This window comes from Alligator mississippiensis, chromosome 1 (assembly GCF_030867095.1).
Source record: "Alligator mississippiensis isolate rAllMis1 chromosome 1, rAllMis1, whole genome shotgun sequence".
Lineage (NCBI taxonomy): Eukaryota > Metazoa > Chordata > Crocodylia > Alligatoridae > Alligator > Alligator mississippiensis.
In genome coordinates, this window is record NC_081824.1 from 428714851 (window position 1) to 428742349 (window position 27499).

Below are 27499 nucleotides of genomic sequence, written 5' to 3' on the forward strand. Positions count from 1 at the left end.
ATTTCTCTGATATTGCGTGTGTGGTCTTGCTAGAAATTCAGTGTTATGCTGTATCCATTTATGTCACTTTATCATTGTAAAAATATGTTATGCTGTCTATACGTATCTTTATTATTTTAGTCGTGTTTTGATTAAAGGAACTGAGGGATGCATACAGATTTCTCTCCATTTATGTGGGTTCTTTATATGCGAATTCACTCTTATGCAAAGAGCATATTTAGACCCATAATTTATCATATACGAGGTAAATTTGCTCTTATGCGATCAGCATAGATGCCCCTCCACCCAAGCAGGTAAGTCTGTGGGGGAAGGGGAAAGGGCCGTGGACACACTCACCCCAGTCCTGGCTGCAGCAGCCCCAGGAGCAGCCGACACCAGCTGCCTGCACCAGGGCACGGCGTACCCCAGGAGCAGAGGTGGGTGGGGACTGGCAGAGCACGGTGCAGCCCAGTGGCTGCAGACAGCTGGCACCGGCTGCTCCCAGGGCTGCTGCAGCTGGGGCTGGGGTGTGTACTGCTCTGTTCCTTCTGCTTTGCTGCCTTGTGCAGCCCCAAGGATGGCACCCCTTCCCTAGTCCCAGCCTCACTCCCTCCCTCCCTCACTGCCATGGGAACCTATCCCTATTTGAACATTGTAAAGTGGGTTTGCTTTACGCGAATTCAGTTTATGCATCATTCTCGGGGAATGCACATACAGCATAAATTGAGGGAAACCTGTACTTAAGGAAAAGAGAGTGGCATAACTGCTAAGTATCTCGGGACATTGTGCTGTTAGACCAAGGACAGTTGACACTCCTGATCATGGACAGAAGGGGCCACTGGTGGGATAGGTATCCAAGGTATTGTCTGCTTGTAATGCAGGGGGGGAAAAAATACCCCATGATGGCAGAATCATCTGAGAGAAATAGTTCACTAGCCAGAGGAATTTCAGGTGCCTTGGGGAGATGAGACCTTTCTAAACCATTCTGAGACCCATGTGGACTTGGACAATGCTGATTGGGGTGGGGAGAGGGAGGGATTAGATTGTAGGTATTTAGGGAACTATCTTGGAAAGTGTGGGGGACTTTGGAGAAGAGTCCAAGTCCCTGAAGGTTGGGGCTGGCAGGTTCAGCAGGAAGGCTGATCTCTGATGATACCGGCAGATCTCTCTGAAGGAGTTGGTGGTCAGATGAAAGGGTAAGAAACTTGATTTCTTTTTTTGTTTTGTCTTCAAACGTATGGTCAGTTTTGCTTGTATTATTATTTTTTTCTCCTATATAATAACATCTTACTAATTCCTGCGGTAAAGAGTGATTTCAGGGCAAGTGATACCCGAGGTGTGGGTCTCCTTAGACCAGGGGTGGGCAGTGAAGGGAGGACTGCTTACTGAGTTTTGGCAAGCTGTTGAGGGCCGCAAGTTTAGCCTCACCCCTTGACAGGTGCCCCACTCCCTGGTTGCCATCTTGGGACCAGAAGTCCCACCCCCTAGCCCCTGACATTTGCCACCAGAAGTTCCTCCCCTTGCACCCTGGAAGTACTCCTTTCAACAAGGGGGTTTGCCACCTCAGAATCAGAAAAATACCAAATTATATTCTAAAAATCAAAAATCTACTATAACATTCATTTGATTTCAAAAAAATATTTTTGTCCAGATTTACATGTGCTTGTGTAGTGTACATAGAGGTGATTGTATAATAGCTTAAAATGAAATCTTACTCTTATATATTGTGGAGGGGTGTGGGGGGATGTGGATATGTGGGGATGTGGGGTGTGGATGGGTGTGTGGTATGTGGGGGGCAGGGTGGCTGGGGAGAGTTGTGGCATGTGTGGAGGAGGAGGGTTTGCCCACAGCCCCCCTCAGGAGGCAGAGCCCTGCCAGTGCTTGTCTAAGCCTGCTGCTCCTGGCCCCAGGGCACCAGTGCAGGCCTGTGTTCCTGCTTGCCACCACTTCTCCCTCCACCTGTCACCGCTGCCCTTCTCCTGCTGCTTCCCCATTCTTCTTCCCCTCTCCTCCCACCCCCACCCCCACCCCCAGCTTGCTGCTCCGGCACCATGTCCCAGCTGCATAGTGAAGAATGTAGGATGCAGCAGGAGCCAAACCAGCCTGGCTGGCTCCTCATGGAGTCAGCCAAGAATTGCAGGAGCCAGACCAGCTCCTGCTGAGTCCTGCACCCTGGTGCTGCAGCCAGGAACCACGTGGTACCGGAGTGGTGGGCTGGGGGATGGAGGGGAGTGGCAGCAGCAGCAGACAGGAAAGCAGGGAAATGTCTGTGGCAGGCGGAGGAGGAGTGGCAGCGAGCGGGTGTGTGGAGCACAGCGACAGCTGGGTGGGAGCATGGGGCCACAACAGTGCACTGGGGCCAGGGCCATCGGGGACCCAGAGCTGGGCAGCAGAAGCACAGGGCTCTGGCAGGGGCTCTGTGGAGTCGGGCTGGGCTGCACCACCAGGAAGAGGAGGGAGCCTGCCCAGCTCCAGAGCTCCTGCCGACCTGGGCCCCGCAGTCCTGCTGCCCCACCCTGGGTCCTCGCTGGCCTTGGCTCCGCCACACTGGTGCTTCTCTCAAGCTGTTTCTGTGCTCCGTGCGCCTGCTTGCTGCCACTCCCCCGCTGCCTACCACAACCATTTCCTGACTTCCCTGCCTGCTGCTGCTACCACTCCCTTCCACCCTCCTGCCCACTGCTCGAGCACCACATGGTTCCCAACTGCAGCGCTGAATTTCCCTTAATGGCAGAGGGAAGCAGGAACAGCCCCAGGGTCCCAGGCCAGAAGCCTCTGTTAGGCAGAGGCTTCCAGCTGGGAATGGGGACAGGCTGGGAGTAGGGTGGGGCTGGGTGGGCCTTGCTGCTGCAGCTGCTGGGTTCTGCTGCTGGCTTCCCCTGTCATCATTGACAGGCAGCCAGGGGCAGATAAATATTAATTTTCTAAATTTTTTAGGGGCCCTGTGGGTTGGATAGAATGGCCTGGTGAGCTGAATCTGGCCCATGGGCTGTATTTGTCCCACCCCTGGCTTAGATCTAGGGGCAGCACCAGGGCTGGGTGACAGGGCTCTGCAGGCTGTATCCAGCCTGAGGGACATACATTTGACACCCCTGAGTACATATGTGGAGGTAAGAGAAATATTAAATTAGACCAGCAGTGACCTCTATGAGTCATCTTTTGAAACCAAGATACTAAATCATGGTACCATAATTTTGTACTCTTGATCACTATTTGTTGAGATTTGTTACATTTGTAGGTCACCAACTGCTGTCTGTTGTATAGTGACAAATTCTTTTCCCACCTTTTTTTGATCTTAGTTATGACACTTTTTCTTGTATCATCATCTTTTCTATGCATTCATCATCTTACCTTTCATTTGTAGCATCCTATTGATTTAGAAAATTTTATTTCTGATTGCTGCAATTATCTTTTGAGAGCTTGCTCTCTTTGTGAAACATTACATTTTAAAGTGTAATGCATTGAGGTATCACAGCCAGATGAAACAATGAGGGAAAGGATGGTTGATATCAGCTTGAACCCCTTGATCTTCCACTATGTTTCCCTCCTGTTTTCCAGGTTTGCAAGAGTAACATACGTGAGCCAGCCTCTTGCAGATATCAAAGCATCTTGTCACCAGTATGACATTAGACTTCCTTAATTTGTTCATAATATATTGAGATAGATGTGTGATGTCTTCCAATTACCAGATTTTCTCTCTTGGGGTAGCATTTTAATATAATACTTATTTCCTAATACCTGCTTTTTCTAATTCTTGATTTAATTCCTTTTAACTTAAATATCGTAAGTATAAGTCAACTGATGCCATATGATTCTCCCAACATGACTTACCTGATTATGTTCACTTACTTTGGAGAAATGAATAATGCCATTTTGTCAGGTTTTTGATCAGTGCTCAGTCTTCAATGCCATTTAATAAATCTTTTATAGTGTGATCCTGGCCAGAATTTCCAGTTATCTAACAGGCCAACCATAATGTCCGTAGCTTCATCTATATAGATCTTTTTTTATAATACTTCATGTCTAAGTCAGTTACATGACATGTCCTGTTCAGCAATATCAATTACTTAGTCAGTTCTGCCTGCAGAAGAAATAGCTCAGACCAAAATATGCTCTTTTAACATAAAAAAATAAAATTTAGGAGCTTTGTCTTTTGAATCCTGATAATTTGGAAACCACTAATGTCAGCTGCTTTGTATTGAAAAAAAAGAAAAACAAAATTTTTATACATGGTTGCTCTAAAGATACTCATGTAGATTATGTGACCTGATTAGAAGAGATGCTGAGCACATGCAGTTTAATTAATAGAAGATGCTAGCATTTAAAACTTCTGGAATATGCTTAAAATAAAATGTAAAATCTTGGAAGTGCTTGGTTATACAAACATATATAATTTACCTTTTGTTATTTGCATACCTAAACCTCTTTTCTGTAATGGTTAGCTATTGTATATAACTTATTTTTATTTAAGATATTACTGTATTTTAGTATACACTTAATTATGTACATTTTTCCCAAGTGAGATTGATCAACATTTTAATTTGCCAGAATTGCAAACAGTATTAAAACCAACATGGTGGGATTCAAGAATGCCTTTCATTGTCAGAATCTGGCCCATTATCTGAATTATTTTAATAATCAAGTCTTGTTACATAAATGCTTCCACCCACTGTATTTTCAGAAAGTTACTATTTCATGTTTGGTCTAAAATGGTGGTTTTCAAACTGGGGTACTGGTATCCCTGGGGACATGAATTGAATTTCTAAGGGGGTATGGATAGGGAGGAATGTGAAAACAGAAAAAGGGAAAGGGGAAATATAAGAGAAAGAAAAGGAAGAGGAAGTGTGGGGGGAGGAACAATGGGTGCCTATACAGAAGCAAGGAGGCTGCTCCAACACTGTAATTCCAGCACACTGGAGCAGACTCCGTTAATCGAGTCTGCACTTCTGCACCCTCCGGCATCCCGTGTGTCAGCATCCCCACACTTTAAAATGGTGGCAGGGGCACTTTATCTGAAGCTCATTTGACAAGCTTCAGATAGGTACTCCTGCCGCTGTTTTGAAGTATGGGGACACTAATACACGAGATGCTCGGGGTGCTTTAATTAGAGCAGCTCGTCAAGAGAGCCGCCTCCGCACCACCACTCCCAGAGCATGTGTATAAATGCCCAGTGGTTTTACAGTGTCTCTTAGGCTGCTGGAGAGGTTACAATGTGGTTTTAGAAATAGATTGCTAATAAAAAAAATAATATTAACATGTAATTCCAAAGTAGTGTAATATAGAAAGGGGTAGACAACCCAAAAATATTTGAAACCTCTGGTCTAGAAGATCAGATGAAGTCTTAACCTCCTACATCTCTTCCTCAGGTTAGAAAATGATAATTTTGTGAGGGGAGTGTAAGGCAGTAGAGTGACTCCTCTTTTTTTTTCTGGAACAAGCTACACCTAGGTGGTCAACCCCTGGCCCGCAGGCAAGATCTGACCCCCAGATCAGCTCTGTGGAGAGCTGCACAGGTGATGTCCCTGCATGTTAGTTCAGGCATACAGGGTGGTGTGCGGGGCATGAGCCTGGCATGCAGGGACCCAGGCAGGCCTATTCATTTGGCTGGTGAGGCTAAAACTATGAGCAACCACTAAGCTACACTGTAGCATAAAATTTTATCACTCATAGAACAGAATATAAAGAACTCCAGAGTTGGTAGTTAGCATTATTTTCTTTTTCAAGTTCTGCTTTTTTCTTTTCTTTTTGAGAGAGACTAGGAAGGCAGGGAGGTTGTGTACAGGTTGTGAATTTGTAGCTGTTTGAAAATAAAAGTCATACTAATTGTCTCCTGGATCTTTCCTCAAATCTTAAAGGATGAGCAGCAACAAAAGCATCATATGGTCTCAACTACATATGTGTAGCCAAGTGAGCAGTTTAAAAAAGTATGATCTTGTGACCTAAGGTATTAGGCTGAGGCACAGACATCCTACAGTGAATTTGGATGCTCACCTAGCTTTCCATACACTTCAGGAGCCAAGACATCAATTCATAGCATTGCCACTGCTTGTGTGTGTAATTTTGTGCAAGATGTGTAATTATTCTACACCCTAGTTCCACTTCTGTAAAGTGGCACAAAGGATAATACTTCCCTCTTTTGCGGGATGTGTTGAAAGGCTAACTATGGTGAAAAGAAAGAGGGTCCAATAGGTGGGGTTGTGAGCTAGGACTGCAAGACCCCTAGATTCAATTCCCTATAGTGTAGTATGACTTCCTCTAGCACCGAAGTAGTGGCCAACTTGGCCTGATAGGCAAATCATGTGTGCACCTTTATACTGCAGATCTTATCCTGATATCCTCATTACATAACTAACTTAACAGTAGCAAGACAGGGTTCCTCCTCCTTACTTGCTCTAACAGGTAGGATTCCCATCCAGCATTTTCCTGTGGTTTGTTGTTGCATCCTGTGTGTGCGTCTCATTTGATTTCTGCTTGATTGAGAGTAACATGCAGAGAAACAACTTCCGTGGCTGTGTTTTTTCCTTGACTGTCTGGCTACCATTTGTCTTTGGGGGAAGGCTTTAAAAAGTCCTACTGAACTATGTCTTTCAGGAGTGCTTTTGTGCCTTACTGGTTTATTTCAGTAAAACCCATAATTACTAAAACCAGCCATTCAACTTCCCTAAAAAGTGGAAAAGGTAACCTACAGTGATGAGGAAATCTCTGTGCTGACACTTAATTTTAATGAATGTTCTCTTTGGTTTCCTGAACTATGAAATTTGGCCACATCTGGTATAAGACAGTCAAGATCTTGTGGATATCTGTTGGGAAAGTCTTTTCCCATCCTCCTTGCCTTCACTATTATTCACAGATGTCTTATAGTGAGTCGTAATGCTCACCTAACTTTCCATACACTTCAATATTTGCTTTTGCAAGAGATGAGCTTCCCTGATTTTATCCATCCTCTTCTCCTTAGGTTCAGGCCAGAATATGTGTATCTGCTCAGCACAGAAAATGTGGCCTCCAACAGAAAGAAAGCTTCATAAAAACCTCCTTAAGATGCAGGCAATTGAATTACCATTTTTGGTGTTCATAAAGCTTACTCTGAGAAGGTATATCCTCTTAACTATTGCTGTGCCTTACTTTATGTACTTGAACTGCCAGCATGGAATGAAAAACCCCACTCTGCTCTTGCAGTACTCCTTTTAATAAGGTCTGCTTTTATTTATGTATTTTTGGTCACCTTAAATAGGCAGTGAACCTGCTTTACTGGGGGATGATGTCCTTACAGAAAGAAATCTACCAGAAGATTCCCAGGAGCTGAAGAATCCCTGTTATGAACTTTTGCCAATAAATTTTGCTTCCAGCTTCCATTGTTGTTTTATAACAATTTTCTGGCCCCAGCAAACTTTTCTTAGGGCATGTTTACTACTCTGTGGAATTTTCCTTGGCTCATACATCTTTCTTCCTTTGCTGGTTTCATGGAGTGCCTGAAAAACAGTCATCATCACAGTTTTTTATTCCTAATTACTCCACACTGGCAAAGGCAAGGAGTTGCTCAGATCTGCTGAGGCTTCCCGAGGTGTTGTACATGACTCTGATTTTATGCTGAGAACATCTTCAGCCAGGCCTAGCCATTGACCACATTTAAGTGTTGACAGTAGGGAGCCACAACTGCACCACTGCTGCCCCCACTACTGCTGATTTCTGGCTGCAGCCCTGCACCCTATTGTTAGTGCAAAAATCACATCATTGCCACTGTTTCTGTTGCTGCCAGGCCCTGGCATTGGCTAGGCTGCAGCCCCGTGCCCTACTGTCAGCACACAAATCAGTGCAGCCCCCCAACACATTGCCAATGGGCCTAGTAAAGCCCCAGACTCAAATATATCAACTCTTAAAGTGATTTGCAACAAGGCAACCCTGAAGGACTTGTTCATTTCCGGGTGTCCCATAACATGCCACACTCAGAAAAAGGTGAAAGTGAAGGAATTCTCTGGGAGGTGAGGGAGAGTGGGGAGAGGGAGGTAGGGTCCAGGAGTGGGTATTGGAGAGGGCATCATATCTTTATATGATAGACAAACTTCTCTTTTAAACAGAAACTCTTAAGACCCCTTTAGCATTAAAGCCTTTGCATTTCAGCTTCTTAAATGGTCTTGTAGAAGTGCTGTAGAGTTAAGATTTTATTGCCTGTTGGTGCAGTTCCAGCAAAGTGTTAGATTTTAACTCTGCAGATAACCCACTGAGTGCAGTCCTCTCCTCAGTGTTCTGCATTTGATAAGTTTAGGACTGTGCTTCTGAAGGTAGTTCTGGGCAGCAACTACCTTAGCCAGGAGAATTGGAACTCTTCACTTTCCTTAGTTTTCTTTGCTGTTTTCTAACAACAGGATAATCTTCTGCCATTGACTTTCCTTTTGTCAAAATTTCTTTCTCTTGGCAGGAAGAACCATGATGCCATTTTTCAAGTTTCTGTTCCCTTTCTGGTTCAAGACTGGGATAATGTCACACTAGAACTCTCCTGGCCTTTAAAGATGTGCTTAAAGTTTTCAGGAACACGTATCATCTTCCCTCATCTTACAAGGGAAAAAGCCAGGTGTTTTGTCCAACTATGAATCCAGGAGTTTTACAAGGCATAAGTTTCTTTTCCAGTGACAATAAATGATCTCCACTGGAGATATCAGTAGACAAACCTGTCAACTATACCTTTGTATACCTACACTCTTTTACTAGGCACAGTTGGCTAAATTTACAAACGTTTGTGGAAATGACTCTTGACCACTGAGAGGGCTTTCATAGGAAGACCTGCTTTGTCCTCAGGTCTCCTTTTCTCATTTGGTTTTTGAGTACTTTGTATTGTGTTGTATTTTCTCACAAAGATTTGCTGTGGATTCATAGATTGTCTATAGACTGAGTCGCAGAGAAGGAAGTCATATTCCCATTTATCAAATAACTTGCTTTCTCTTGATCATTTGAGACATTACAAAGTCCAGCCCTGCCAGCCTTTCTAAGCCAAGTTTTCAGGAATTTACCTTCCTAATTTGAGATGTGTAGCAGGTTAGCATGTTTCTTTCAAACAGGAAAGAATCTTAGTGGAAGAGTAGTAGTGGGAGCACTGGAAAGACAGTCATAGTTTGTGGCTGATCATCATTCTGCTTGTAAGTGTAGCGAAGAATAGAGGAACCCAGCATCAATGCTATCTGTAAGAAAACATTCACAAAGCAAATTGGCAAGTGGCACTGTAATGTCCTTTTCCCTTTCCTCCTGACTCCAGAGAAAGCTTCTTAAACTATAAGTGCCATCATTCTGAACTTGTTTGTATTAGGTGAACCTGAAAAATGTAGTCTGAGTCAAAAGTATTGCTCAGTAATTGTGAGATTAGTCATTACAACTAAACTTGACTATAGTTTATTGAAGAGTTGGTCTTTCTCTGCAGGTAAGCAGCAAAGATGAAGATTTTTTAGACCTTTCTGTTGATGTGGAACAGAATACATCAATTACTCACTGTTTAAGGTACATGCAAAAGTATCTGATACCGCCTTCTTTTATTTATGACCTTATTTCATATGTTAACTACTGAATTCATCAAGATGAAAATGTGAGAAACTAATAGCTGCAGTTAAATTGATAAGTCAGATGCTTAACGTGCCTGCATATTGTCCTTGATTGTTATTAAAATTAATTGTGTGGGTTTTAATGTTTTTCTTTAGATCAGTTTATTTCAAAATCAAAGAATGAATTCCACATCTTACATTTTTATTTCTGTTTTTATATTCAGGGGTTTCAGCAATACAGAAACTCTGTGCAGTGAATACAAATATTACTGTGAAGAATGTCGCAGTAAGCAGGAAGCACATAAAAGGTACTTGAGAAATGAGCATTTCTATTTTCTGAATATGCTATGATTTTTTTTTAAGGTTCACAGTCTGGGAGTGCAACATTCAGGACACTTACCAAGATTAATTTTTATTCAGTTGTATTCCACTTAGAGTTCAGTGGGATTCCTTGTATGAATAATATTACCCACATAATATAGGTTTTGGGGTTTTGATTTTGATTTAGTCCAAGAAGGAATACAGCTTCAAGGTATAAAAACCACCCAAAAAACAGAAAAGATTAAATATTTAAGACATAATAATGAGAGCATACATCTAAAACAATAGAGCTATATACATTTCATGTTATCAGAAAAAATGTATTGTTGTAAGTAGTGTAAATAGAATAATTCAGATTAATTTTATAGTGCTTAACCATAGTTACAAGGCAGTTTCATAGCAACCGTAGGTAAAAAAAACCTCCCTTTTCCTATGATCCAACTTGCTACAGCTTTACAAAAATAAGTTAGTACTGTGTTCTTTCTTAGAAATGCAAAGCTCATGTATTAAATAGCCATGTAACAGTTTTTCCACTTGCCTTTCCCTCCCTCTAGCCTAGGGTCGGGCTATTATATTTTGCCTGGAAAGCCACTTAACGAGTTTAGTGAGCTGTCGAGGGCCACAAAGGTGGCCTCGCCCCTTGACAAGTGTCCTGCCCCCTGGTTGCCATCTTGGGACCAGAAGTTCCGCTCCTAACCTCTGACTTTTGCCACCAGAAATCCTTCCCCTTGCCCCTGGAAGTACTCCTTTTGGGAGGGCGGGGTTGCCATCTTTGAACCAAAAAACCCAAATTCTATACTAAAAATCAAACATCCATAATAACATATTTTAATTTTATTTAAAAAAATATTTTGTCCTGACTTGTTCGTTTATGCTGTATATATAGAAGTGATTCCATAATAGCTCAAAATGAAGTCTTACTCTTGTATATTGTGGAAGGGTGGGGGTATGGGAAGGGTGTATGTGGGATGTGGGGGAGGCTATGGGGGTATGTGTGGATGTGGGTGGGTATGGGGGGTTGTGTGGGTGGGTGGGTATGGGGTTTCTGGGGGGCTATGGGATGTGTGGAGGGGGAGGGTGGCTGGGTGTGTGTGCATGTAGCAGTGAGAAGGGTTCCCCCCCAGAGGCGTGCAGGGGTTTGTGTGTGTGAGGGGTGTCAGGGAGGGTGTGGGTGGGTGCGGTGTTTGTGGGTTGTGTGATTGTGTGTGGGGGAAGGTGTGATTGTGGGATTTGTGGGTATGGTGGGCTGTGCATGGGAGCTCCCCCTCCCCCCCCCCCCCCCCGAGCTGGTCACTACCCATCTCTATCCCATAGCAGCCCAGAGCAAGCATTGGGGCCCAGGCTCTGCATCAGTGGTGCAGGTGAGAAACTGCTGCTCAGCGTGGGGTAAAAGTTGCTGCTCCCCCCTCCCACTGATGGTGTTTCCTGGTGTAGGATCGTATGCGGGGCTGCCCTGCGTCTGCTCTGCACTGCCACCACTGCCCCACTGGGCAGTCCAGAGGCAGCAGTGAGACGGCATAGATGCAGGGCAGCCCTGCATGGGCTCTGGGCAGCTGTACCAAGAAGCGACTGGAGGAAGAGGGGCTGCTTTTACCCCACATTGAGTAGCAGTTTCTCTCCCACGCTGCTGCTGCTGGGCCTGGGTGGGCGAGCCCAGAGCAGGCACAGGGCACGTGGGGTCGGGGCTGTGCGCATGCTGGTCCCTGCTGCTACTGAGGTGCTAGGGCCAGCCCAGGCTGTCTAGAAAGGCTGTCCAGCCGCAGAACCACCCCAGCCCCACTGCATGCCCATGGGGTAGCAGGATGCGCCAGGACTGGGCAGCACCTGAGCCAGGCGGGACCTAGGGACCCACCGTGGGCTGGAGAAAACCCTTTTGCGGGCTGGATTCGGCTCGTGGTCTGTATTTTGCCCACCCCTGCTCTAGCCTCTTGCCTTTAGTTCTGGCTACAGCCGCAACCCACCCAGGACCAGAACTGCTGCCACTGCTTCTGGCTAGCCACAGGCATGGCAGGGCAGGCAGGCAGGGAGGGCAAGGGGTGAAGGGGCAGTGGGCTGGCCACAGCAGAGGCAGGGAAGTATTTAAGACAACCCTCTAATAACTGGATGATATATGTGGAAGATAAAATTACAATAAATTGATAATTTTCCACGTATAGTATCTACTTATTGTGGGGGAGGGGTCTTGAATTTGGGTAAGTACAGTGTTACTCTCTGTCAAAAAAGTATTTTCATTCTCATACTTCTACTTGTTAAGAACATGTTTTGGATTGATTTCTTATCTGCTCATCTTTCTCATCAGAAGTATTGTCTGAGGCTTAGAGCATAGTTGTAGAGATGATTCTTGATGATGTTTCTGGCTGTATCATAGTTCCAATGTGTAGCTGTCATCTGGCCTCATAGCTGAAGTTTGCTAATAGTTATTGATGAGTGTGACTTCTGCTAGCATACATGTATCAATCGGGGATTACACCTCTCTATGCCCCTGACCATCAGGAGCAGCACCAGCTGTTGTAGATTCAGTTGTACTAGCCAGATTATGCTTTTATGGGTTATATTTTAATTCTCTGGAGAGGAAGGGAGGGTTAGTAGAAATATATAAGTACTGCCTTGCTAGAATTTTTATGTCTACAGAGCTAGAAATACTTTGTTGGTAGAACATAATGAGGTTGTGCTAACAAAGAGCTCCTAGTATCAGGCATATCCTTTGAGACTTTTGAGGTGACTATCTTTAAAAAAAAAAAAAATAAAATAAAATATTTAATCTCTTCTAATGATATTGTACTCATCACGGAAGCTAAACGTTTGTAATTAACTTAAATGAAGAACAAAAAGGAAAATAATGCCATTTTAATGACAGCCTTTTTTGAAGTAGCTCCTTTTGGGATTGGGAGCATAAATATGAAGCCACTGATACATAATAAATAAAATGATGGCATAAATTTGCTTTTCCAAACCTTCTATACATTTTTAGTTATCCTAGAAGCAATACATTTGTGAGACTGGGTTCAGCCATAATTTTTAGGCTAGTTGCATTTGATAAGAGTACATATTCTGAGCCCCAAAGTACCTTTTTACAGTCTCTTATTATGCAGTTTTAAAATAGACTCCAGCAATTATGCCCAAATCTCAACAGGAATATCAATAACAAAAATGCAGCAAGTCCCTTTCATAACCTGAGTCATCTTTCTGTGTTTCGCCAGTTAGGCCCATTACCTAATCCTGTACAAGTCGGGAGAAAGTAAGTCTTGCAGCATGCCCTAATGATCTATGACAGCCTGAGTTTATTAACAACTCATCTCCCCCTGCAATTTTTCCCTATGACAAATACATCCTCAGGCATATAGCTCAGGTTCATCTATTGACTACAAATATGTAATCTCACATTAAAGTCCCGATAATAAAGCACTGTTTTCATGTTCTTCCAAACGGAAATACATTTAAACTGAGAGATTACCAAATTCCACGTGTGTTAGACATGAATGACTGTTGAACAACCTGCATCTTGAAGAAAACTGTAATCCCCTTTGTTCTTAATGGAACCAACCTGCTCTGATGTTTCTGATAGCAGCTGGATACCCAACTACATTTGCAAACCTAGTTTAAATAGGAGGTACAAGTATTCATTTAAGTGGATCAGTAAGAACCTTGCCTTATCTTCCCATTGTTTCTCTTGACCAATTGGTGTCATCCCCTTTTATCGGGGTTCAGTTATACAGCTACCTATTATAGATGAGAAACTATGCTAAAAAGCCTAAAAAGGTGTCAAGATTAGTGTGGGGACAGAAAAGCGGGCATATCAGATTGTCAACACAGTTACGTTTCAAAAGATGTTTATTGAGTTAAATCTCTATGTGAAGAGATGATTACAATAAGAAAAAGCTATGATAAACCAGGTAGTTTGTAGATACCTTGTCTGTCTCTTTGTGTAGGTCCTCTGACCAATTCACTAGCCGGAAGATTGCCAGTGAGAATAATTTATTTGGCCTTCATTCCACAGAACTATTCTAATTTCTTATGAAAGTATAGGAATAAAATGCTTAGGACAACAATGTCTTTGAAAAAAACTTCAGTGAAGATCTTGTGTAGCGATCTGTATGTGCTACCCTGTATTTATGCCTGTGTAGAATAATATTATGGGGAGCAAAGCATCTTTCTTCCAAAGATGTAGTGCAGGGTATGTTTTTTCCATCTCATTTGTAGTTACAATGACATTTAGGGCTAAGTACAGACAGTCAGAAGCCCGAGGCTGAATCGATTCAGTCTTTGCAGGTTAGTCTAAGCTTCAAAAATTAAACTGAGGAACAACTGCACAGACATTTACATTTTGATTCAGGAAATGCAGCCACATGCCTGCAGTAGGTCAGTTCAGAAGTCAGAGGGTGCTAGAGCAGAGCTCTCTGGCATTTCCTCTTTCTGCTGCCCCTAAGGTCTCTGGGATTTTCAGTCCAGAATCACAACAGCAGGTCTCTGTGGGGTTGCTCATCACTTCCTCTTCCTGCTTCCAGGTGCCTCTGGGATTTGTAGTCCACAGTCGCAACCAGCAGTAACTTTCTGTAAGTTTAGCAGCAGGTCAGCTCTGTACTTGTGGGAAGTGGGGCTTAACCAGGGGAAGGAGGGCTTAACCCTCTTCCCTGGCCCCAGACCCCAGCCAAGGTTTGCTTGGGGGGTGAGCAGTTTCTGCCCCCTCCCCCACAACCCTTCTCTGTTGGAGCAGGCAGCATAGCCCAGCCCAGGGCTGGAAAGCATGCTGGGGGACTGTGATTTAACTTGAACAAGGAAGGGACCTGGGACAGAAGTTTCATAAACTGGTTTGACCCAAATCAGTTAAGTCTGATACGACATTCAACCAGGCTTATTGTAAACCAGCTTTTAGTCATTCTGAAACTGGTTTATGTGCACTGAACTTCTGTACTGTCAAAGGTTTAAACCAGTTTGTGTTACTTCTGTCCCTGGCCTAGGAACTCCATTATGTTAGGCACTCTACCAACAAGTAGTAAAAAGATGATTGCTGAACCAACTTTACAGCCAAGGTTATGGCGAGATGTAAAAAATGGATGAGACAAACAAATGGATGTTTGGATGAAGGGAAAGGATAATTTGCCCACTTAATTTTTTGCATCATATAGTAAATGGAAGTTTCTGCTCACCAAGAGACTAATTGTAGTTAGTAGATGGAGTTTTGTAGTCACTTTAGATCGTAGAAGACAGTGTCGATGTGAACTTTAGATCGTGTATGTTCATGTTCTGAATGTCTCAAACAAGATAAAGGAGCACTGTGCACTTAGTGAATCTAGATTCACATTTTCTATTTATGGCTTGTGTAACTCCCTCCTAATTAACTCTGCTAGAGCATAGTGTTAACCTATTTGGAAGGGGTGAGGTCAGATAAACACAGATATATTGACATTTTTGTCCCTAGGAAGTATAAAATTATAGCTTGTAAAACAGTGCTATTATTATAGCTTGTAAAACAATGCCATTTACTTGAAAATTAGCATGTTGACTCCACTTATCTGGAGGACAAGTCCCTGTTCCAGTTGGATTCCTTGTTAGCTCTAAAACAACTTGGTGTGTTTAGAGGTGTCACTAAAGAGCGAGAGTTGGATATTGCATTTAGGATCCCATCTAGGAAAAATATGGAGAGATATATTTTAAGATTGACTTCTCTGCTGCACATCTCTTGCAGCATCTGTAACTGAAGGCATTGATTCCACAGCCTTTCATCTAGCTTACTTTCAAACCCACATTTGCAGTTCTTACTTTAAGAGTTAAATTCTAACTTAGAGCAGCTTGTTTTTATTGCTTAAGCATTGCAGTTTTTATCAGACATGATAAATATCAAACTACCTGTCACGTAAACATTTGGGAAGCTGACTTTAATGCTTGAACATATGTTAACAATTTTCAGAAGTCTGGTTTTCTATGTCAGCGTTAATTTAAAAGGTTGACAGGTCGGAAATCTTAAGTTAATGTATTTTGTTTTGTTTCAGGATGAAAGTAAAAAAACTGCCTATGATTCTAGCTCTCCATCTGAAAAGATTTAAATATATGGATCAACTACATCGATATACAAAACTCTCGTATAGAGTAGTGTTTCCATTAGAGCTTCGACTATTTAACACCTCAGGAGATGCCACCAATCCTGATAGGATGTATGACCTGGTTGCTGTGGTTGTTCATTGTGGAAGGTAACAGTGATGTTTGTGATACCAGTATTCTTGCATGAAACTTTCAACCTTGTTAACAAATCTAATATCACTAAATGTTAATGGTCTGTGAAATTTCAAAAAGTATGTGGGTGAGTGTGAGGGTGGCCAAGCATTGGAACAGGCTACCTAGAGATGTTTTGGAATTGCCATCCCTAGATATTGTCAAGAGCAGAATTGGACACATACTTGGCTGGGATGATCTGGCCTTGAGTAGAGGGGTGAATTAGCTGACTTTATGAGGTCCTTTCTAAACCTACTTCCGTATGATCGTATGTGGCACAGAAAAGAGTGGCAGAATGTATGCAGTTCCTTAGTATCTCTTTTTGACTCTGAGAATAACCAAATTTCCCTTGAAACATTTTACAAAGTTGTTTCTAAATAGACTGGTTTGTCACCCCCCATTTTGTGTCTAACCTAGGAGTGTCATTTTTAATGTGAATTGATGAATATTTATTAAGTTTATTCAATCCCTAAAATAAAGAGAGAGGTATTTATTTTATTTTTGAAGCAGAGAGGCCCTAAGAAAAATACGACGATTTTATGCACCTGACATAGTAAGACCTTGTGGTTGCAGGTTGGGGTGCCATTATTCAGCCAATACTAGACCCATTTTAATAGTCAACTCAAGTATTTAATGGCACCTGCTAGGTTCCATCTGGTTCTTAGGTTGTGCTGTTTTGCTAATAGAAAAAAAATACTATTGTCCTGGTTGGACAATCAGCAGAGTTCTCTAAATGTCCTCTGCCCCATAGCTTTCCTGTCATAAGTTACTGTGATTTACAAATGGCTGCTAGAAGACAAATGGGAGAGCACTGTGCCAAAGTGCTAGTGGTTTAGTTCAGCTCAAAGCCAAATTGACTGAAATATAAGATATTTTTCAAGTTTTCTATGTCTACCACAGTCCAAAATATTGGAGTAGAACTATTGTAGGTGGCTTCTCTTTTTGTTTGCATAGTCAGCTTGTTGCTGTGAAAAGTTCTCATATTTTTTTATGTGGAAAAATACTCAAAAATTGAATTCAGCTGTTTTCAGAGGAGTACATTTTCTTGAGAACACATACACAAACTTTTATGCTTAAGGTTGTGTCTCATTATGAGTCTGACTGTGTTGGGGCTTTTCAGGTTATGGATTTTGAAGTGAGACCTCATTCATTTGGGATGGTCCAAAGCCACTGCTAATGCAGATAATATTTTGGAGAGCATTCTCTTTAGACACAGATCGGCAAATCAGTGGTGGAACTTCTGTTCTAAATCTCACCATCTTTATGGATTTAAAAAAAATATTCACAATTATATTCTTGAGGATGAATTTTTGCGGGTGGGTGATAGTTGAGAGGGGTATAAACCAGCTTTCGGTTATGAAGTATCCTTTTTCAGGTCTCTGAGAAAAAGCAGACACATCGTGAGCTATATAACAGATGGAACAAAGGTCTGTACACAACTCCAATGTAAATAAAAACAGGATATAAGAAATAGTAGCAGATAGTTAACAGACAGAAGAAATGCAGTAGAAAGGATAACATGATAACCAGAAGAGAAAAACCATTCAAGAAGGTCATTATCACCTTTGAAATGCAAACAGATCAGTGGGGATCTGGTAGATTATAATGTAGTCAATGTGGCTGCTTGCAGATGTTAAAAAAATAAAATAAAATGGCGCTTTAAACTCAGCATGTTTCCTTACCCAGCCCAGCACATGCCCAAAACAGGTAGCGCATTAGTTAGACCCAGCTCCACAGTGTCTGTATAAACTGGGCGCTTTAGTGGGCCTTTTTTGGTGTTTTTATCTAATAGCTGATTGATCAGCTATTAGATAAAAGCACCAAAAAGCCCGAAATGAAGTGCCTGATCTATACAGACTCTGCGGAGCCAGGTCAAACTAATGTGCTGCTGCTTCCAATGAAGTGAGGGTTTTTTTGTGTTTTTTTTAATGTCTGTAAGTAGCCTTTCTGTGGTAAATCCCTGCTTTTTAGTGTCCAGTGAACTAGTGTATTTTTTTTCCAGACCTGTCTTCTGTAAATTGCCTTGAACATAAAGGCGTTGACTACCATATTGTTGGAAATGAAATTTCTAAGTACCAGCCTCAGACCAGAATCAGATTTGGTTTTGGAGAGTTGATTTTGTAAGAAATTTATTCTGCCCCTTTCAGAATCAAAAGTATTTTCTTTATTTCTTGTCTCTATTTATATTTCTGAAGATGTTAACCTGGAAACAGACTCACATTTATATTTATATGTGTACAATTCATTTCTCACTTGAAGTCATAATCCTTTGTTTAGTACAGTATTTGGTGTACTGATGTCCAAAATCTTGTTTCCATGTAAATGATCTTAGTAACAACAAACAGGGGGGCAGGAATAAGTAAATAAAAATTGAGGAATATAATTGCTATATTTTTTTTTGTGAAAAAGCAGAAATGTAATGAAAGAGCTATTAATATTATGCATGTATTTTTTTCCCTTCACAGCGGTCCTAACAGGGGACATTATATTGCAATAGTGAAGAGTCATGATTTTTGGCTGCTCTTTGATGATGATATTGTAGAGGTAAGTATTGAGTAATTCTTGTATCTCTCTCTTTCTGTATGTGTGATTTCTTAAGAATTAAAAATAATGGTGCATTGATCATGCAAATACAATTCTAAATGCTACCACATTCAGGGAATTGAACTTTAGATCAAGAAGAGAAGGGAAATGTGGCAGTAGATAAAATATTTTGTATCACAGAGGAGGTAATGCTGTTTTTTCATGATGCATATATTTCTGGATTACCTTCCATAAGAATCATGATTTTCTTGGTAAAAAGAAAGAAAAAACTCAGAAAGTTACAGGCAGTCAGACTAGATACAGATAAGTGTGATCCGAAGATTCAAAAAATTACTGTACTTATCTCTGTGGCAGCCTGCCTTCTTCCCAGCATTTCTCAATCTCTAAGGTAGATGAGATGTATGCAAAAAAGAACCTGAGTTTTTTCTAATCCGGATTGAGCATGATGCCTTTTTGTGATCCTGTCACCTGTAAACTTTAGTTTTCCCAGAGAATGGGGGAGAAGACCCTCCAAAACTAAATCACCTCTCTGAGGTTGTGGCTACTCCACATGCATAAGTGAATGCATCTGCAGTGTCTGTTTAATTCAACTTTTAAAGAGGGGAAAATAGGATAGCTAATCCTTCTATCATTTCTTTTTCTTCCAACACCATCAATACCAGGTCAAGGAGTAATACGACCTTACTTGTCCAAGGCTTTTTCTAAGGAGGAATTCACTTTATCTTCCCTAATTCTAATCTTTAGTTACCAAGGGCTCTTCATAGGATTCAGACCTCTCCTTTCCCAAGCCCATGTGAAAACAGCTTGTGAAACTTTTGGGCCCGTGTTTACTGTCACACTACTCAAGGCCTTGCAAATAAGCTATGGGAAAAGCTAAACTCAACCTGTGTTCTCCAAAGTGATGCACTGGCAAGCTGCCTATCTTAGAAAGACATTTAAACAGCAGGTTATGAAAAGGCAAGGCCTTCCAGTGGTGAGCAAAAAGAAAATTGGAGCCAACTTCAGATGCATCCAAGACTTGGAAAGCAGGAGTATGCCATCAGCAGAGTCTACCATTCTCTTCTGATCTAAATACTGAACACTTGTTATCAAGCTCTTTCTTCTACAGTATCAGGATGTTCCAGGCAGATAAAATGGCCTGTTACATTTTCATTTGTTTTTATGTCTCTTATTTAATGTCTCTTTGGGATATGGTTGTCTTAACTTTGCCTTCTGTTTACTAACAATCTCAAAGGAGGCTCCTGTGGCCATTGGACATGAAAGACAGAAATGTATATAAAAAGGTTTATTGTCACTCATGTTTAGCATTATCTTAAGCTGGTGCAACTATAGGCATAGCTGACACACTGTGGATTCCTATCTAATCAAATATCTTGTCACTGACCATTGCTAAGACCAGTAGCTTCAGCGAAAGGGATGAGGAATGTCACAGTAGGCAAATGTGTGTTATAATCTGCCCCTCAGGAAGGTTGTATCCTAAACTATAATTGTTGAAGGTTGGTTTAATTCCTCAAAGGTGGGATTTTTTTCCCTTTCTAATAATCTTGTTAAGATTTAACTAACATTCCAGATACTGTTCACACAAGCACTTTGAATCCTGCTAAGTTCTTGATCTCAAGGACATCTGGTCTCATATGCTTCAGTCTAATTAGATGTTGTACAGAAAACTTATTTCCTTTTGTTATTGTTTACTTTCCTACTTTTCAGTTATATTGGATATCCCTTTATTCTTGTGTTATGAGACACAAGCAATAGAAGTTCTTCATCCAGCTTCAACATATTGTTCTTTGTCCCATCTTACTTGTCTGCTTCTATAGTAAACAAGTCCAGTCTTTTCAGTATTTCTCCTTTATGGCAGGTTTCCTATGTTCCTAATCATTCTCATCTAATTTCCAAAACTTCTCTTGATTCTACAGTATCCTTGTTAAGATTGAGTAAACTAGTACTACACATAGGGTTCAGATGATAGGTAATTGCGATTATATAATACCATTAACTTCCAGTGTTTTATATTCTTGTCATCTTGCTTCATCGTTTTTATTTCACCGCAATTGCATATTGAACAGAGCAGAGAGAGGTAGCTAGCTGTGTTAATCTGAAATCGGGCAGAAGGAAGGGTAGATTTGAATCTTACAGTCTTAACTAAATAAGAGATGCATGACCTTTCTTAAGCAACAGTTTACTTCATCAGATAAAGGGACTTCAGGATGCAGAGTTTCTAAAATAGAAATTAGTGATTAGATTACAAAGGGTAAGGAAGAGGAAGAAAAAAGGAGGGGACATTGCTGGGACAGGCAAGGTGGGTAGGAGAGAGAAAAACAAGCAGTTAGCCCATTAAGGAACATAGGGGTTATACAAAATAATCCAGAATAAAATTCCATAGTCTTGGTTTAGACCATAGTTAACATAATACAAGATGTGGATTATTTCTTGTTCCACAATTTCCTGTTGAAGTTGGTTTTTAAATTTTTACTATCTAAGGGCAGCTACTCTGAGATCAGTGATGGAAGGTCCAGGGAGGTTAAAGTGATCTGCCACAGGCTTGCATGTCTTTCTGGAATCAATGTCAAATTGGTATTCATGCTGAACAGAAGTCTTTCTTGAGCTCAGTCCACAGTTATGCCTAAATCCTTTTTCTGAATTTGTATAGTTCACAGAGTACTTATAAGGCCTGTGAGAAGAACACTTTCTCCCTTAAAAGCGCTGTACAGGGGTTGGTCTTCCCCTTCAGTTTCTAAGACCAGTCAGAATACTGAAGTCTTCCTCAGGATATTAAAATCACTTCAGGGAACTTGGATGCACAAGATGATTCCCAGTTATATAGGAGGTCAGGAATGTAGATGAGTGGTCTCTGTACCCTCTCAAAATACTCAGTGAATTTTGAGACACCACTATATGGTTTGTTGTTTGCTTTCCCCCTGAAAAAGGTAGATGATGCGGACATGTTTTGTGGCACTTCTTAAGCATCGGGGGTCTTGTCACTAGTACCAGAGCAAGAGTGTTTTTCAGAGTTTCTTCTGCAGTTTACAGTGCCAAAGCAGTAGCAAGGAGTTTGATATTAGACCTGAAGTAGCATAACGCTTTTAAAGCCTATGGATGTGTTAAAATGGAAATAGTCCAGTTAGTCATTATTGCATCAGAGACCAAGATTAGATTTAAAACTACCTATCTGCGGGAAAGGATATTTGTTTTTCACAGCTCTGTTCTATAAAATGTATCTGTAACTTGTTCTAATTCAGAGCGCTCTTGCCCTATTGCTTTTACTCTGCTTATGTTTTATCCTATGTTTGCAAAGAATCATAAAGACAGTAATACCTGGCAGTTGTTTACCAGTAAAAGCTGTTTCACATCCTGCTCTATATCACCAGGAGGCTCTTCCAAGACTCATTGTAATCTTGAGGCTCTTCATACAATACTTAGGAGTCTGATCCTGTTAACTAATGAACAGGTCATGTTTGACTTTCTCCTCACTCCTTGTTCTGCTGGGAACCTGGTTCACTTCCATGCATTCTGGTTATTGCTGATAATGAATGTCTGCACATGCTAAATTCATGTTCTGTTTGAGGTATCTAAAGAAAAGAAAATTTTGGGCTAAGTGCAGACATTCACCAGGAGTTAAGAGGAGGTTAGATTGCATTAAAAATAGCCACCCAGTCTTAGTTCGCCCAGACTGAGACCTTACACTTACACCCAGTTTCAGCGATCAGAAGTCAATCTAAACCCGCAACTGTACAGAAGGTCTGCACACACAGACTAATCTAAAAATGGCAGAACCCAGTCTAGGCTAGATCTGGATTGATGTACACACAGATATAATCTATGTAGGTTACTGGTGCATTGAACTTCAGTAGTTGTATGCACACCCCAGGGACTAAGAAAGCCCAGCCGCTGGCCCCAGTCTCAAGGTTGCATGTTTCCTACCTGCCCCTCCCTGTGGCACTGGGCTATTTTTAGAGCCCCCCTTAAACCCTCACTATTTTCCCCTTGCAGACCAGCTAGCCCCCCACATTCCCTGCATTTTGCACCTGCCTCCCTGATCACCCTGACAGATCTCACCTGTCCCCCCAGCTCCTCCAGACTCTGCCTGCCCCACCCCCATCCCCCTGTGGATCATGCCCACCCCCATGATTGCTCCCATGGATTACACCTGCCCCCCCAACCCTTCACAGATATCATCTGCTCCCCCATCCCCCTTATCACTCGCGCAGATCATGCCTGCCTGCCACATCTCCCAGCAGATCGTGCTGCCCCCCCGCCATCCCCACTGCTGATCACTCCTACCCTTCTAATCACTCCTGCAGATTGTGCCTGCCCCCCCCCAATCTCCCCGCAGACACTGCCTGCCCCCCATCACTCCTGTGGGTCCCACCTGTACCTTCAGTCCCCCTATAGTTCCCTCTTGCTCCCCCCTCAACCTCCCATGGATCCCTCATTCCCTCCTACCAAGCCTATTTGCCTTCCCATCCTCCCAACTACCCCTAGCCCTGCCCCCATCCTGACTGACCTTATATCAGGTGGCAGTTTTTAAAGTGATCTAACCTCCCCCTAGTCCCCCTGGATGCCTGCACTTAGCCTTGGTGTTACCTTTTAAAGATTGGCTTTCTGCATGAGTCACCTACCAGTCAGTGTTCAGAAAGACATTACATTCACATTCCATTTCTTACTATTAAACAAATAGAAGCCTAAACTGGGCAGGAAGGAGATTGCTGTGGAGGAAAGATCTGGGAATAGAAAAACCTCACAATCTTTTGAATGTTAGTGCTTGTATCTATGTAACGTGCAGAAGGAATTTAGCAGATGAAACCAAATAGTCATTTTTCCCACTGCTTTCCCGAATGTGCCTTAATAGAATATAAAGATTTTGGTGTAGCTTCTCTTCCTTTTAAAAAAAATTACAGTATCTGTGTTTTGTTTATATATAGAAAATTGATGCACAAGCTATTGAAGAATTCTATGGGTTGACATCAGACATCTCAAAGAACTCTGAATCTGGTTATATCCTCTTCTATCAGTCTCGCGATTGAATGGAACGTGTGGTGGAGAGAAAGGTGTTATGCCTCATTTCTTCTCTGGCTATCGTGGAATGGAGCAAGCACTGATTTTTAAAAATGGAATGCAGGGAGCTCCAGGGGCAGTAGCGCAGTTTGCACACAACGAAGCAAAGAGTTTGGATTTCTTTTTAAACCCTCCATATCACATTAATTTTATTTGCTCAGGTATCATGCTGACTACACAATCTACCACAGCTATTAGATGAAAAGAGAGATACCAGCCATTCTTGCAGGAGCAGCCTTCGGATAGATCACAACAGAATTTCTCTCTTAAGGTCCTACTTCAAGGTCTGTTACAGTCATTGGAAAGACTTCTCTGGAATTTGGATCAGGCTCTAAATCTGGCAATGCAATAAGAGCAATACAAGTATAGTATTTTATACTGACTTACAGTGAAAGGGGGAGGAATCTTTGTACATTAATTTGCTTGTGTTCAATTTTGAAAGAATGCATGTCTGGTACCCCCTTCCCTTTCTCACCTATCCTCCCACTGGGTTTTCTTATGAATACGAGAGATATTTGGGCCTAACACAATTGCCTTCTTGAACGTAATCAATATGCTGAAAACATAAACTAGTGTCAGGGAGGCAAGAATGTTTTGCTTCTCCTGAGAAGCTCCTATATAGTAATATATACTTATAAAGGCGGGAACAATCAATCAAAATGTATGGTTCTGAATCTCCCTATGGGAAAAGATTGGTTTTATAATAATAGTTTATTTTTATTTATGAATTACTGTTACTTCTAGGATCTCGTGTATTGTCCTTGGTTCTAACAAGTCTTGAAAATAATTTTATATATTACTTTGAATTAGATTGATTTTTTTTTTAAGTGTTTGTGTATTTGAGAGATGATTTTAAATTCTAAAAATGATGCCTAAAATGTCTTCAAAGTTTGAATAAAGACAAGAGGAGGACCTTTCAGGAGGACCTAGTATCTAAATATTTAATATTATTTGCTAATATTAAGTTCTTTATTTTCGTTCTTAAAAAGTCAAGTGATAAAACAAACTTTTGTGTAGTTGTTTGAATGAATGCTGATTACAGGGCTGCTTATCACAACAATGTTGGTGCAATGACGGTGTACCAGTATTTACAGTTCTTTAATAATAATGTTAATGGTACATACTTCTAAACAATGTTAGGAAAACGTGGATGAAAGTAAATCATTTTAAAAATAGCTTTCCCTCCTCAAAAAATTGAGCCACTTTGACTCCCAGAAACCTGGGTGCCTGTCTCAGAAAATTCTCTAAAAATGACATGTTTTTGAGTAATAAATGACTTGATTATATAAAAAAAAAGATAAGTTCATTATTTTAAGGTTTTGAAAGTTGTTTGAAGTAACATTTTATCAAATTAAAAAATGTACCTTACTTTAGGGTTATAAATCAGCATTAAGATTTAAATTTGGCACCACAAAATACTTTGTGTAGTAAGAAATATGTAGACTATTGTGACTTGACACTTTTTCCATGCATTAGTATGTTGTCTGACAGTGGCTGAATGTAATTTCTGGAGAATGGTGGAACACATATTCCAGTTTATGGCAATCAGGCCTTGGTTGTCTGTCTCACCCCTATTCAGATGCTAATTTTTACTTTATTGCATTTTTATTGTTATTCTATTGATACTGTTAAAACTTTTAAAAGAATGTCTCTTGTCTGCTGCTATACCTAACATTTTTACTTACCTGTATCTTTTAGCTCAGGAAATGACTTCACCTTTTCATTCAGTTGAACTCATCTTTAACAGGATCACTAAGTAAATTGGGATATTATAACAATTGTGGAAGAAAAATCTTGGCATATTGTTAAACATTGTTTTTATAAAATATGAAGTTTGTAAAGCCTTGGCTTGGCTAGAATTTTTTATATAAATTATGTAGCTTGACAAAACTACCAGCATTGCAGTGAAAAACTTAACAAATACTGAGGGGGGGAAATGTAATGGATTTTACTTTCTTAAGGGCTTATACCAAATTATTTTCAAATCTACAGTTGTTTTTCCAGTGGAAAAAAGGGTGAGGGAAAATCAGTTGGACCATAGCGTGCTAGGAAGATGAAGTCCCTTGCATAAAGGTACAAGCATTGTAAAACAAATGTTGCATTGTTTTTTTTAACTGACAAATATTTGTTTAGTCATTTTACACTTTTAAAACTGTCTGTAATTAAAAGCCAAGATTAGTTGCTATATATTTTATACAGTGACTAAAGTTAAAGCATTTTTCTTGTTTCGCTGATAACCACAAGGTATTTTGTTTTACTCTGCCAACCTTATTTTTATAAAATGTTAACTTTAATTTTGTATAGGGTTTTTGAGAGAGTATTCCAAATGTTATATTTCATTTTTCTTCTAGTGCAGCTGAAAATAGAAGTAACTGCTTGATAAAATCCATATCAGAAACTGCAGCTTACTTGAAAATAAAAGACAGGAAAGTACAAATAATAACTGATAAATATATATAAAACATTATAGGATTATGTCTTGGTTGTAATTACATTGCGAAGTGTGGGGAAACTCTTCAGTTGTAAATCATGGAAATAACTGCTGTGTAACTATGTAAATGTTAATTGGGACCGCGGTCCCCTATTTTGTATATTGGAGCAAAAACTTCTATTAAATAAAGTATGTTCTCTAAAGGTAAGTACTGTATCCTGTGTAGATCCCTACTGCTGAATTACATGGCCTGTGGTGTCATTTATCTTGTTCTCTAAACTATATTTGTTTGGAATTTCCTGCTTTAAGGCAACAGCTAGGAGCCACAGAGGAGGAGGAGAAGGATTTTTTTAGAAGGAACACTTAAAAATTGTACTTTCAACTGTACTTTTATAAAAGGAAAGGATTTTTTACTTTGCATTGGTACTACACTTAATTGGTTGTGACATAGATGGTTCTCTTGTTTTTCTGAAATAGAGGAAAAGATTATTGGAACTGATGAAAACCAAGAAAAAAACCTGACATTTTATTTTAACAGCTGTTTTCTGGTTCAGTGTTCTACCTTTAAGGTGAACTGTACCTCTAAAAGAAAGATCTGTTTTAGCATGTAGTTGAGCTGTCAAGACCTAAATGTTTGAGAGCTTGCAAGATACGTAAGGGGTAGATTAATTATGCTGGAAAATGACATCATGGACATGAACAGACATTCACTTTCCACTGGGAAAGTTGCTGCTTTCTGAATGGAAACCACAAGTGTAGAGGCATTCAGGTTTTTTTTCTTCCAGAGCAAAAATGGCCGCTCCAAGAGGAAAATAACCCAGGGACAGCCAGGGTTAAATGGCTCCCATGCGACTGAACTTCTGTAGACTTACCTTCTGAGAGAAACTACAGCATAGTGCTCTGGCTTCCTAGCATACTTTGCTTCAGCCCAACTCTTCTCTACCCTTTCCCCTAGTACAGACAGGTCCCCTTTTTCCGACAGGTCTAGAGAGAAAGAGAGTCACTGGGGCTGGACTTCATTGGTCCAGCTGAGCAGAGAGCCCCTTCACAATCCTCACATTGTACTGCAGGGCAGCACACCCTACAGAGAACATTGAGATGTGTGCTCAGAGGCCCCCTGACTGTATAGTGGCTCAGTATTTGAATGTCTGTTCAGGGGTCTCCAGGTAAGTTTTTTTTACCAGGAAAAAAAAACTCAGGATGCTGCATTCATTGTTCGCTGTCATCCCAGAGGACATGAAGAGTTACGATGATCAATTGATATAATTGTTAAGCAAAAATGTCAATACTGATTTTAACATATCGATATTAACCAACATGTCTTCCACCACAACATAATTTTTAAGTGTAAGAAAAGTCCACAAAGAAGAGCATGCATGGCCACTAGAAAATAAAACAAAAAGTCTTTGTATTGTCAATAAACTAATTGCCAAAT

At 41.0% G+C, this 27499-nt stretch overlaps 1 protein-coding gene across 2 annotated transcripts in view; it reads left to right on the top strand.

Moving 5' to 3' along the window:
* USP12 (ubiquitin specific peptidase 12) overlaps positions 1-26272 on the top strand; it is a 98831-nt gene extending 72559 nt beyond the window's left edge. Inside the window, exons 5-9 of one of the 2 annotated variants that reach the window (XM_059720283.1) lie at positions 9386-9462; positions 9728-9811; positions 15815-16012; positions 17410-17461; positions 18500-18578. In XM_059720283.1, the coding sequence (XP_059576266.1) occupies positions 9386-9462; positions 9728-9811; positions 15815-16012; positions 17410-17461; positions 18500-18508 (420 nt within the window). In that variant the 3' untranslated portion in view covers positions 18509-18578. Of the gene's footprint in view, positions 1-9385; positions 9463-9727; positions 9812-15814; positions 16013-17409; positions 17462-18499; positions 18579-23500 lie in introns of those variants that run through there. The other variant, XM_059720275.1, reaches the window with a different exon arrangement.
* The last annotated feature ends 1227 nt before the right edge of the window (positions 26273-27499 follow it).